Source organism: Asterias amurensis, chromosome 12 (genome assembly GCF_032118995.1).
Source record: "Asterias amurensis chromosome 12, ASM3211899v1".
NCBI lineage: Eukaryota > Metazoa > Echinodermata > Asteroidea > Forcipulatida > Asteriidae > Asterias > Asterias amurensis.
In genome coordinates this window covers 6,332,488-6,346,389 of record NC_092659.1, presented here as the reverse complement: position 1 = coordinate 6,346,389, position 13,902 = coordinate 6,332,488, and the positions used below count along the sequence as shown (strand labels likewise).

The window sequence follows — 13,902 nt, the reverse complement described above, 5'->3', positions numbered from 1 at the left end:
CACTGCCACGGCCCCCTCAACCAAAACCAACTTCCAACCCCGTCCCTTCCCACCGTGTATGTAGACCCCACCCCTCCAGAAAACAAAAGAATACGCGTTTTTGACTCTCTTCTCGGGGTTTCTGAACCATGGCGGATTTACAATGCCATTGCGTGCTCAACAACCTGCATGCATTGTACACTGCATAACATGACATAACTCAAGTCTACATTGTACGTAATATTGTACAATGCACAGCCAACAAACATGATGAGGTTCTGTCAATTAAAGCCATTAATTGGACCCTTTCGGTACAGAAAAAAAAAAGTTCACAGATTTACAAATAATTTACAGGGTTTACAGAAGGTAATGGTGAAAGACTTCTCTTGAAATATTAGTCCATGAAATGCTTTACTTTTTGAGAAAACGGTAAAACAATATAAATTCTCGTTAACGAGAATTACGGATTTGTTATAAAGACACGGCGAAACCAGGAGTGGGTTTTCCCGTTATTTTCTCCCGACTCCGATGTCCGATTGAGCCTAAATTTCCACAGGATTGTTATTTTATATATAAGTTGTGATACACGAAGTGTGGGACTTGGACAATACTGTAAACCGAAAGTGTATAATGGCTTTAATGAATTATGAGGTGGCGCATAGCACTGAGACAGGAGGCCAGTGACCCCGGCCGAGGATAGAACATGGCTGATTAGTGATTATATTTTACACACAGTACTATCCCACCAGGCCCGATTTGAGGCCATGGCTTTTCTCCTGCTTGGAATGGCACTTGAATTCGTGCCCTTCAAAACTGCCGCAAGCTCATAATATTTTCTCGTTGAAAGTGCCCTTTAAATTGTTATCGTTGCATAATAGATCATGGATCATGATCATGAGATATCCATACGTAGATAAAAGTGCCCTTAGAAAATTGGCATAAAAAGATCATATCCCGGCCGTCTGCTGCATGATATCATAACATGTACTGAGCCTGGAAATTCCCAACTATCATATTTTTCGGTCACTATTTACGCTGTGAAGGGACATTATTTAATAATTCTAAACAAGCCCTCGAATCAGCTGCATACAGTAGGCCTACTGTACTAACCAAAATTGAAAAACATGAAGTGTATGACATCGTTTTCTCCCTCACACTTACATAATGACCATGCAGTCAAAGTGCGGGGAGTCGAAAACTTACGTCAAGTTACTCTGCATCAAAATGCCCGTTGAGAACCACTGAACACTCGCATGCACAAAACGTACGGCAAGGTCAGTAGTACACGATTCCTGGTTTTTACAGCAGAAACAAATTGACATTTAGATGCCCTTTCGTCGTGTGTCGATGACACCGACCAGCAAGTTTTTCGTTTCGCGGTGTACAAACAACAGAAACAAGCTTCAAAACTGTTGTGGTTAACCCAAAAGTCGCTGATTGAAAAATCAGCTAGGTTAGGGTTAGGAATATGGAGGTCGGTCCGTCTTCAACGACGAGTCGCTACCATCTGACCGTTCTAAAAAATAACCCCATGGCGTGGTGTAAATAAAACAGCTCCGCCAGTGGCTAGCTGTGCCCATGGATCTGTTTAGTCTGGTTCCTAGACCCAAAAATCTCCAAAATAGCCTCTGTCGGATTTGGTTAGGGGACCAGACTAGGATCTGCTCGCACCAGCTAGTCTGAACATTCGACGTCATACTAAGGTTGTCCTTGCGGATAAAGACAGGGGCCCAGTCTATTTACACGCCGGAAGAACAATAGACTTATAAACAAGTCGTTAACTCTCTTAACAATTACCGTCTTCACTTCAAGACTAGGCGGGGACGGACTGCCTGCAAGTTTACCTACACAAACAAATATAAAATATAAAAAAAACAACTGTCAACCGATATAATACTGTCAACTGCTGTCTGTATTTTGAGGATCCGATTTTGATTGCCTGAATGCCTGGTGTGGTAGTAGTGTGACTGGTGAGTGTAGTTTGTGTGGGTTTTTAGATTTAGAATGTTAATGTTTGTGTTTAACTTTAAATTAAAGTTTAATAGTATCCCTATATTAGGATTCATCTGGGAAAAAATTGGAAAGAAGCTAATTTCAACTGATAATGGTAGGTATGGGTGTCAGTTACCACCAAAAAAAAGTAAGGACCAATTGGAGTTGGGGAATTCGTTTCCCCGGGGGGTAATTAAAACCTGGGGGTTAATTACCCCCAAATTTACCCAAAGTATGTTGTGTTTGGTATCAAATGAAAGGAAATTTAATTTTAAACCAAGTATGTGATGTTCATTTTGTTGTTTTATCATCCTGTGAAAAGTTACACTTGATTTAAGATTAGGTGCTTGCTAACACAGGATCAACAAGGTCATTACACACATTCTAATGTAAAAACCTTAAAACTATTATTTTACATTACTTTGTATCTATCAAAGTGTACCACACTGTTTGAGGGTTCAAATTAACTTGGTTCAAGACATTTTAAGTGGATACTACTGGTACTGACAAGCCAAACGTTACAGAAAGCTCATTAAGACCCTAAACACATTAAAGGGCCACCACGGCTTGAATAGCAAAGTTCCTATACATTGCTCATTTTTCAGTGTCTGTAATATCGGCTCCATTGGAGCAATGTCCACAGCACACTCCACATGCAGCCTCTTTCAAGGGGCCCAACTATGGAGGTTTTGAGATACTGCCATACCCTAACTTGGAGGTGAACACGAAGGGAGTGTTGTGCTGTGTAGCATTTGGTGCTGGTGGTAGGCGATCAGGATCTATTTTTCCCTTGGCTGCTTGCTTTTGGAACCTTTAATAGTATGTTGTGTTTGGTTTCAAATAAATATAAATTTAACTTGAAACTTAACAAGTGTTGTTAAACCTGCAAGTTAACTATCATCCTTATTCTTCACACCATGCAAAGCTTCAAAAAAACGTTTACTTGGGATCTTGTAACAACTCTTCCAGAACGTTGGAGCCGTGATTTGGGTAAGAATGGGTCCCTTGTTACCAACACTGGAACCAACAGGGGCGATGGCAACCTGTTGGTAGCTGAAATTCTATCTCAACAAAGCCATCATAAGGAAGAGTTGAATTATTTGCTGCCGTTATCATCAGAGTACTGTTCTCTAGCAAATCAGTCACTGGTTGAACATGTTCTGGTTATAAGCCATGATGTAGACACTTTTAGGGAAACCTGGTCACCAGTATCCCACAAAGCCTAGGACTTAGGTTGGTCTTCTTCCTAGATTACACCGGATGGTGCACTTCGGGCCAACTAAGTTGGTCAGTTTCGAACCTTGTGGTAGTTGCTGAGCTGACATTGCCATGAGGGCAGCACTCTCTGAGACATCACATATAGATGTTTTGGTTAATTGGGTTGGTTTTGAGGACATTGGACTTCTTGAGATTGATTGGGTGTCAGGACGGCTACTCATCCCCTCCGTTCGCCACGTTGCCGTCTCCTGCCTGCTGGGGTGGTTGTCGCTGTTTGCAGCCTCTCCTGAAGTGCTTAGAGCTACCACAGGTGAAGCAGTGGTCATATTCATGTCATTTACTGGCTTGTCGTTACAGCCCCATTCATGAGAGGGCAGTGTTTTTGGAGCATTTGGGCCTCTCTGCTGTTTTGGTTAAGGTGGAAGCTTTGAGAGCAGCCAAGCAAGCTTGAGTTTGTTTGAGCTGCTTCATCAGGTTGGTCTTGATGGCACTCACCTCCTGCACTCTCACAACTTGCGTGTTCTTCTTCTGCTCGGCTAAACCAACAACATGTATCTCTCTACCCTCAGCAATTTTGAGATGCTGGAACAAGGTTTCATTGTGACCCGATTCACCATACTGGCTGATAATGCGAAACTCCTTCTTCAGTAAACCGCCCATTTGATTTACCGGTATGGTGGCCCTTGAGCTGCTAGTGTGTCTGTTGGGGCATCTTGGGTCGCTGTTGTGGCACGAGCTTGCTTCTGACACTGTACAAAAAAAAACGTAAAATTTACGGTTCTTTACCTGGCGCCCTATGCTGCCAGGTAAAGCACCGTAAATTTTACTGTGGAGGTTTTGTAAACTACCCCTTCAAGGCACAATTTACAAAACTTCCACGTAAAGTTTACGGTGATTGAACAAGCACCCTAGCTTCTTTTTTTACAGTGAAGGGATTTTTGACTGACGTCCCTGGTGTCACATGCTTTTGAGAAAGCTATCAAGATCTTCAAATCTTTCTGACTTTTATCTTCAGACGCCTCTATCCTATCGATGTTGAGATGTCGGGTTACGAGGGGAGTGCTTTCTTGGGTAGGGGTTGTCTGGTCCACTCCAACTGTCGGCATACCTGCTGTGGTTCTTCCTTCACGGAACCGATCTGGCCAGCAACAACTCTGAAGATCCTCAAAATGATTTATTTTCTTAGAAAAGCCATGCAAAAAATGTCTTCATCCACTTTAAACTCTCTCTCCAGCTTCTCTAACTGCCTCCGGATGTTAACTACCGCATACTACCATGGAGGTGCCTTCATGATACTAGTGGGACGTTCTTCGAAGATAGCTATGTAACAATGCATTGACATGCACTGACCACATTACGTCCTGACAAGGTTGCCAAAAGCAAGCTGCCAAGGAAAAAATAGATCCTGATCGTTTACCACCAACACCAAATGCAACAGCACAACACTCCCTTCGTGAACACATCCAAGTTGTGATGTTGAAGTATCTCAAAACCTCTCTTTGAGCCCCTTTGAAGAGGCTGGAAGTTTGATACCAACAATAAATTGGGACTCAAGATGCTTGTCAGAGTATCACCCCAGAAATCTTTTAACAACAATTTGCTGCAACTGCAAGGAAGGGGAGATGCAGTACCAAACCATGAAATGTACCAGCATAAAAGCTGGCATGTCATGTGTGTTTGCATGTAGGGTGTGCTGCGGACATTTTGATGTTACAGACACTGAATAACTGAGCGATGTAGAGGAAACTGCCATTCAAGCCGTTTGGACCAAAATGTGTGTAAAAAGGGTCTTTAATGAGCTTTCTCTCATATTTGGCTTGTCAGTACCGGTAGTATCCACTTAAAATGTCTTGAACCAAGTTAATTTGAACCCTCAAACAGTGTGGTACACTTTGATCAACACAAAGTAATGTAAAATAATAGTTTTAAGGTTTTAACATTAGAATGTGTTTTAATGACCTTGTTGATCCTGTGTTAGCAAGCACCTCATCTTAAATCAAGTGTAACTTTTCACAGGATGATAAAATGACAAAATGAACATCACATACTGGGTTTAAAATTAAATTTCCTTTCATTTGATACCAAACACAACATACTTTGGGTAAATTTTGGGTAATTAACCCCCGGGTTTTAATTACCCCCCGGGGAAACGATTTCCCCAACCCTAATTGGTCCTTACTTTTTTTTGGTGGTAACTGACACCCATACCTACCATTATCAGTTGAAATCAGCTTCTTTCCAATTTTTTCCCAGATTTGCTGCAATTATTGCTAATTTTGGGTTACTATAAAGGAACACGTTGCCTTGGATCGGTCGAGTTGGCCTTTGAAAAGCATTTGTTATAATATGTGTATAGGTAGAAAGATGCTGTAAAAGTAGAATACAATGATCCACACAAACATGCCTCGAAATTGTACGGTTTTCCTTTTACCTCGTCGACTAACACAGTGGGCCATTTATGGGAGTCAAATTGTTGACTCCCATAAATGGCCGACCGTGTTAGTTCGCACGGTACAAGGAAAACCACGCAATTTCGAGGCAAACTTGTGTGGATCATTGTATTCTACTTTAAAAAAATCTTTCCAACCATATGCATTTTAAAACAAACGGTTAAAAACGCTTTGTTATAGACCAACTCGTCCGATCCAAGGCAACGTGTTCCTTTAAAGGAACACAGCCTTGCCCTTGGATCGGTCGAGTTGGTCTTTGAAAAGCGTTTGTAACCGTTTTTTATAAAATGCATATGGGTAGAAAGATGTTGCAAAAGTAGAATACAATGATCCACACAAACATGCCTCGAAATTGCGTGGTTTTCCTTTTACCTCGTCGACTAACACGTCGGCCATTTATGGGGGTCAAAATTTTGACTCCCATAAATGGCCGACCGTGTTAGTTCGCACAGTAGAAGGAAAACCACGCAATTTCGAGGCAAACTTGTGTGGATCATTGTATTCTACTTTTAAAACATCTTTCCAACCATATGCATTATATAAAAAACGGTTACAAACGCTTTTGTTTTGACCAACTCGTCCGATCCAAGGCAACGTGTTCCTTTAATTAAAATAAAATAAAATGTAGTTTTGGAAAAATAAATTTGGTTATGATCTTCCTTGTCATGTCTTGTTTGGAATGTCGGTCATCTCGCCACCTGACAAGCTCACCACCAACAAAGTCGCTCCCTGCAAAGTCGCCCCCTACCCGGCTCGCCCCGGGTTGAAACAAAGTCACCCCCTGGCAATCTCGCCCCCAAACAATGTCGCCCCCTAGTAAAGTCGCCCCCTGACAATGTCGCCCCAGCCAATGTCCCCCCCTAGCAAAGTCGCCCCCAGATGTTGTTCGGAAAATAATAAAGGCTACAATAATTATGGTAAAAAAATATAGTTAAAACATTTTCAGAAAAATTTCCATCTGAAGTAATGTGCTTGTGGAAGATCTAACCCTAACCCTAACCCTAACCCTAACCCTAAACCCTAACCCTAACCCTAACCTTAACCCTAACCCTTAATTATTTTCTGGGGGCGACTTTGCTAGGGGGCAACATTGGCTGGGGGAGACATTGTCAGGGTGCGACTTTGCTAGGGGGGCGACATTGTTTGGGGGCGCTTTGTTTAGGGGGCGACTTTGTAACAACTCGGGGCGAGCCAGTTAGGGGGCGACTTTGCAGGGGGCTACTTTGTTGGTGGCGAGCTTGCAAGGTGGCGAGATGACCAGCCCCCCTTGTTTGTTTGTTTGAAAGACCTTCACATGGGAACTCGGCATACTCCCACAAGGGATGTAATAATATAAACACCAAGCTCAGAAGATGGCAACAGCCAATAAAAAAACAAAAATGTGATTCACTATTTAACTTGACGACAATATTTGTTCTAGTCGATGTGAAATCATCAGATTCAGCTAAATCAGATTTTTCAGAGTCTTGAGAGCCAGGCCCAGACCAGAGGTTAGCTTGGGATGGATGGTTTTACTAAATCTAACTTCTAGCTACACCTCCAATCAATTTTAGAACACTATAAAAACTCTCTGGTTGTGTTCATTGCAGTTGCATCATCAAAGTACACGTTTTTTCTGGTGAGTCTCTACTCTAGTCTACGGCACGCTACATAAACATCTCTCAACTGAATTATTATGGCCAGAAGGACCAGCGTCGTAATTGTTGGTGCTGGTATGGCCGGTCTTGCTGCAGCTGTGGAGCTGATGAAAGTCAAAGTATTTGACATCATCATCTTAGAAGCGACCAACCGTGCAGGAGGGCGAATTCACACTTCTGAATTAGGTAATTGTGGGATCATTACACTTAAAGGCAGTGGACTATTGGTAATTGTCAAAGACCAGTCTTCTTACTTGGTGTATCTTAAGGTATGCATAAAATATTAAACCTGTGAAAATTTGAGCTCACTTAGTCGTCGAAGTTGCGAGATATTAGTGAAAGAAAAAACACCCTTGTCACACAGAGTTGTGTGCTTTCAGATGCTTGATTTTGAGACCTCAAATTCTAAATCTGAGGTCTTGAAATACAAATTTTGCAATACATTGATGCCTAAATAAAAATGAATAACGCACCAAAACTGAAACTCCAAACGCGAAGTTAGATTATTTGTTTCTCATCAAGTACAACATTTCAGACAAAAATATTTCAAGGGATGTTTTCAACTATCATCATCGTTAGACCGTGTAAGTTTTATGTTCTGTTTTCTTCACGATTTTTGTTTCTTACCAATTCTGTCATGTTCGTTTAAGAACTAGTTATTATTATTGAGCAGGTTGTTGTAATAACTGACACCTCATGCATGATGTTTTTGCAGGTTCTGAGGTTGTTGAATTGGGTGCTAATTGGATACACGGTGAAGACAACAATCCTATTCACAAACTAGCTAAGGAAAATGGATTACTCAAGGTAAAGAATCATTGAATAAAAGCAAAGGAACAGGTCTTATAGTGTGATTACTACTTTCTTTTGAGTCGTGGGAGGAGTGTTGGCTGCATAAAATAAATCACTTGTGAAAATTTGGACTCAATTGGGCGTCAAAGTTGCAACAGAATAATGGAAGAAAAAACACCCTCCTTGTCGCACAAGTTTTGAGTGCTTATAGCTTAGATGTCTTGAATTCGAAACCTCATCTGAGGTAATTCATTCAATACAAATATTTTAATCAGAAATTACGTCTTTCTAAAAAACTACTTTACTTCAGAGGGAGCCGTTTCTCACAATACTTTATACTATCAACAGCCCTACGTTGCATTTTACCGAGTAAGTTTTTAACAATTATTTTGAGGAGTAATTACCAATGACTCCAGTGCCTTTAAGTTGGCCCTGTTGCTAGTGGCCAGAGAAAAGAAAAGGTAACTACTGGTCAGCCCGGCTAATAACTGAAAAGGTAATTGGCAACATCTGCCCTGGTTGTGTAATAAGTATTAGTTGTAAAATTGTTAAAAACACTGGACACTATTGTTAATTGTCAAAGACCAGGGGTGGATTTCATAAAGGTAATGTAGTCCTAACTTAGGACTAGTCCTAGGCAATGCTAGGAGATAGGACCAGTCTCAAGTTAGGATGAGTTACTGGTCCTAACTTAGGACTGGTCCTATCTCTAAGCATTGCCTAGGACTAGTCCTAAGTTAGGACTACCTTTGTGAAACCCACCCCTGTCCTCTCACTTGGTGTATCTCAACATATAATGCATGATAACAACCTGTGAAAATTTGAGCTCAATTGGTTGTTGAAGTTGTGAGACAACAATGAAATAATAAAAACCCTTGACACGTTTCGAGATCTCAAAATCAAATTCTAAGGTCTCACAATGTTTTATACAACCAACAGCTCTCCATTGCATGTTACCGAGTGAGTTTCTAACAAATATTGTGGAGTAATTACCAATAGTATCCAGTGCCTTTAGGTTGGCCCTACGTATATTGCTGGTGGACCATTGAAAAGACAAGCTAATAACTGGTTGTGCTGGATAGTAACTGAAAAAGCTAAGGACAAACTCTTTACTGTGATGTGTTTTTTAGCTATATAATTGTTAAATTGTTAATCCTCTAGGAGTCAAGAGAGAGCAGCAGCAGCTGTTCTAGAATTAGTAAAGACAACTCGTCTACCAATTGTAGTACTGATTGGACTAAAACAGCCGCTGATAAAGGCATCTTTATACTAGAGAATGGGACCGTTGTCCCACCTGAAATCGTCAAAAAAGGTTGTATGTGGTATGACAATCAATGCGAAAGCAGCACGGACAGCGGAAACCACAATGGCTGCTCCAATGTGAGTGAATACATCAAGAAGAGCTTGGAGACTAACATGGCCGAAGAAGGTATCACAGACGAACGGGTGAAACATCTGCATCGGAGACTGTCCAAATGGTGTTTGATGCAAGAGTGCCTGGACATGGCGTGTGAAAGCTGCAAAGATATTTCATTAGCGCATTTCAACGATTTTAAACCCTGTCAGGGAGAATACTACACTTGCCTCGGGGAAAAGGGTTTCCAAGGAATTGTGGATGTGTTCTTGAACCAACTTCCTGGTGATGCTATTCGGTATTGCCAACCAGTGGACCAAATACTATGGACACACAAACCAAGTGCAGGCACTACAGCAAATGGAAAACCACGCGCAGTGGTTCGTGTCAAAGGTCAACCAGACATCCTAGCTGATCATGTGATCATTACATCATCAGTAGGATACCTCAAGGAGAACCACCTGAGTATGTTTCAGCCAGCGTTACCGGCGGACAAGCAGCGAGCGATAAACACCCTCGGCTTTGGGACGGTCGATAAAATCTTCCTCAGATACGAGAAGCCATTTTGGGAAGATGGGCTTGAAGGGTTTCAGTTGCTATGGGAACATGATCCTTGGCATGCTGATCCTTTAAAGGATGAAGGAGAAATCATCAATAGCGAGAGTAATTGGACGTGGAAAATCCCAGGTGAGCCATTTTGTTAAAAGCAGATCATGCTGGTTCTAAAATGCAGCCAGCAATTTGTTATGAGGATGAATGCATTTAAAACACTGGACTTTTATTAGTCTTGGTGCAAGACATTCTTATTGAGTTGGTCAACCTCTATAGTAATACCATAGGCCGCATACACACGTCACGTCTATTCCACAGATAGAGGGGGTTTCTGTAAGCCTTGACCCTGCGAGCATTGTTTTGAGTGTCGTGTGTTGGGATGACCTTAAAGTTTTCCAACAGCGCCGGCTGTCTGTTGATAGTAATGTGCGTGGCAAGGAGGAGGGGAGTGGGGGATCATGATAGTTGAGTTTAGTGAATAACTTCTTGCACCAATACTAGACTTTTATAGACTTTGTGTGCAAAGTTGTTTTACCTTAAAGACACTGGACACTATTGGTAATTGTCAAAGACGAGTCTTTTCACTTGGTGTATCTCAGCGTGAAAATTTGAGCTTAAATTGGTTGTCAAAGCTGCATGAAAAAAAAAAAAACCCTTGTCACACGGAGTTGTGTACTGTCAGATGCTTGATTTCGAGAGCTCAAATTCTAAATCTGAGGTCTCAAAATCAAATTCGTGGAAAATTACCCCTTCTGGAAAACTGTATTAACCTCTCCCCATTTATCTTACCAAGTAAGGTTTTATGCTAATAATTGTTTTGAGTAATTACCAATAGTGTCCACTGCCTTTAAACAACCTGCTCAATTGAATGTTTTTGTGTGGACCTCTGTTGCTCTCAAGTCCATGCTAACACTTTAAAGACAGTTACTTAGTGCACAGTTGTACCTCAACACGCAACCCCCATGCAGTTGAAAGGTTTCAAACAGTTCTAGTCACCTCACTGAAAAATGTTACTAACACTAGGTAGGTTTTAAAAAATTGTGTGTAGACATGGTAGACATGTAAATTTGTAACGTATTGTTCGTATATATTTTTGTTATATCTGACAGGGTTTTACTCAGTAGAAGGCCATGATGATGTACTGTGTGCATGGATTTCAGGAAAGGAAGCAGAATACATGGAGACTCTGTCAGATGCTGAAGTCATGCAAGTAAGTATTTCCCTAGACTTGATGACAAGTCGTTAGCGCTGCCCCAAACACTCATTCTGCCGCCCACACACTTACTGGGATCGAGGATGTGTGTATTCCCCGTAACTACACTGCGCTTAACAATTACCGACTTGACTTCAAGACTAGTATTTCTCATGTGATTCTCAACAGTGGGCAAGTTCGAGTGTGCACAAAGGGTTGACTATTTGACTCAAACCCGGCCATTAGTTAACTTCTGTGAGCTTTCAGGAGTGTCTTGAATATATGCAGTGAGGTGGTATCTCTGATGTATTCTGGAAGTTTGTTCCAGATTTTGGGTCTATCAGAAACCTACCCTTTACAAAACAAAACAAGATCCACATTAAATTAATTTCTTTTGTCAATACTAGACATGTACGGATATTCTACAGAAGTTCCTCCAGAAAGACGTTCCAAGCCCGGTCCAGATTGTTGTATCCCGTTGGGGGACCCATCCATACATCAGAGGTTCATACTGCGGTTATTTACCAGTACATGGTACGGGAGATGAGTACGATGTCATGAGTAATCCCATTATGCAGGAATGCCAAGGAGACCTCCAGGTACGTGCAGGGACAGAAAGTTTGGTCAATACCATAGAGTTATATAAGAACTAGAGGGCACACTGGTGGTGCTGCGTGCACAAACGATGTGGGATCGCAAGGAGACATGCGTTGTGAAGTTTGTTGTAAGCGCGTTGGATACAAAGTACAAGTTGGTGTGTGTGTAATGATAACACTATGCAATGCCGTTTTGTTAACTTAGAAAATGGCCGCACACCGGGCCGCATATCTAGGCTTGTGCGCCCTCTAGTTCTTATATATTACTCTATGGTCGATACCCACTTAGCCCTCATGGCAGAACAGCCCAACGCGAAAAGTTACATTTTGAAAAAAGGAAGTACAGAGATTTATAAACTATAAGAACTTGAACTTAGGAAGGTGAAAGTGCCTTTATTTCTATGTACATTGTACATTGTACCTCCTAAGAACAGGCATGATATTATTCCTTCAGTCTGTTTCCGTTTTTTTTTTGCAGTGCATTAAACCTTACTTCTTATGAACTTGTAAGTCAGCCCTTGTGCCCCGAATTTTCCTACTTTTTATCCAAGGATGAAATAATATGCCTGTAGGACATTACAATCCCGGCCAAAATGCTTGGGCCACCTGTTTGCAATGTTACAATAAGTATTCACTCTCTATCTCCCCCTGGCAATAAACATTCTCCCCCCCCCCTCGCTCAATGTTGACTGAATGCTGAAGACAGCGCAATGAGAGCCAACATTGAAAGGGGGGCACTGGGGCCCAACAAAATATAGCCGGTACTTTGCATGTAGATCCTAGTCACAGACTATCAATATAAACCACAACGGAAACTGACCAGGCAAATTTTTAAATGGTTTTGGGGGTTAAACAAAGAACTGACTACATGTAGAGTGGGATTCGAACCAATGACCCCCCGGGTTAACGTGCCGGCACTCTACCAACTGAGCTATCTAAACCCTTTATTAGTAGTTTCCCTATTTTTTTGTCAGCATTGACTTTCACCCCCGATAATCCCGATTGATTGAGGTTTCTGGCGTTGTATCTTTTACAGCATCCTTTACTCTTGTTTGCTGGTGAGGCGTGTCACAAAGACTTCCAATCTACAGTCCACGGTGCGATGGTATCCGGTCAGCAACAAGCAGAGAAACTCATCCAGTTTCATCGGTCACCCAGTCTGGAATGAGCCACTGATACGCCAAGATGAGAGACAATAACGCAAAAAGGGAGAGGTGCGAATTTTATAATTTTTAGAGATAACCTGGGAAATGTTTTTGAAATGTAGAATCATGCTTTGGTAATGGGGCTGAAAAGGGTATAGTATTGGAGGATTAAAATCAGTACAGGCATGACAGGAGTTTGTTTGTTATATTTTTGATGTCATATGAATTTTGTTTCGTTTGTACTTGTTTTGTTTTGTTTGTATTCTTGTGAGTGCTCATCCTTTATAAAAAGAGGACCGGACACCTTTCTTTGTCCCTACAATAGAGATTGTAGACTCTTTACTGTAGTTGCATTAATAATCGGCTCTTATATAGCGCTTTATCACACCCCTAGGGCCATATCAAAGCGCTCAGTGTTTTTTCCTGCAAGGTATGTGGAGCTACGTTTTGAAGTATGAGATCTTAAGCCGGCCTCAGGTCGACCTATGATTTTCTTGCGCCCGCAGCAAACCGTCGGCAACCCGCAAACAAAAATGCTCGGGTCACAACAACTGAGAAATTGTGCGCCTGCGATTGGTTCCCGACTGTCGGGATTACATCGTACAAGTTGGAATTGTTGTCCTCTTGCGACTGTTTATTTTTTTGAGCAGCGACTGTTTCAGATTTTCTTAAAATCATCGCAGTTACGCCTAGGTCGTAAATTATCGCTGACTGAAAAGTTCCCGATGGTCTTAGCTCAGGCGCAGTGTGATCCTGCAAAGTAAGTTGTCGACTGTTTCTTGTTGACGCAAGGTTTATTTGAGGCCGGCTTTATAAAATTCCTTTATAGCACCTTGTAATGGTTTACAAGCTGCTTCAACTTACAGTCATACGTAGTTGAAAGCTCGATAAGAACGACAGTTTAAATTGACTGTGGCTTAGGAAGACATTTTAATATTAAGAGTGGTGTAAGTTTTCTCTGCCACAAAAGTTTATGTTTATTTTGCCTTCGCTTT

The 13,902-nt window shown here is 41.5% G+C and overlaps 1 protein-coding gene across 1 annotated transcript; it reads left to right on the top strand.

The window, feature by feature from the left end:
• The first annotated feature begins 1,811 nt into the window (after window positions 1–1,811).
• On the top strand, window positions 1,812–13,819 carry LOC139944862 (peroxisomal N(1)-acetyl-spermine/spermidine oxidase-like). Its single transcript, XM_071942005.1, has 7 exons — window positions 1,812–1,949; window positions 7,229–7,462; window positions 7,992–8,083; window positions 9,230–10,109; window positions 11,084–11,184; window positions 11,574–11,765; window positions 12,799–13,819. Exons 2-7 carry the CDS (start codon window positions 7,315–7,317, stop codon window positions 12,928–12,930), a joined length of 1,545 nt encoding a protein of 514 aa, XP_071798106.1. The 5' UTR covers window positions 1,812–1,949; window positions 7,229–7,314; the 3' UTR covers window positions 12,931–13,819.
• The last annotated feature ends 83 nt before the right edge of the window (window positions 13,820–13,902 follow it).

Coding starts and splice junctions, on each gene's coding strand:
- LOC139944862 (XM_071942005.1), top strand. CDS start 7,315: ATGGCCAGAAGGACCAGCGTCGTAATTGTTGGTGCTGGTATGGCCGGT. Junction 10,110..11,083: donor TTGGACGTGGAAAATCCCAG/GTGAGCCATTTT, acceptor TATATCTGACAG/GGTTTTACTCAGTAGAAGGC. Junction 11,185..11,573: donor CAGATGCTGAAGTCATGCAA/GTAAGTATTTCC, acceptor TGTCAATACTAG/ACATGTACGGATATTCTACA.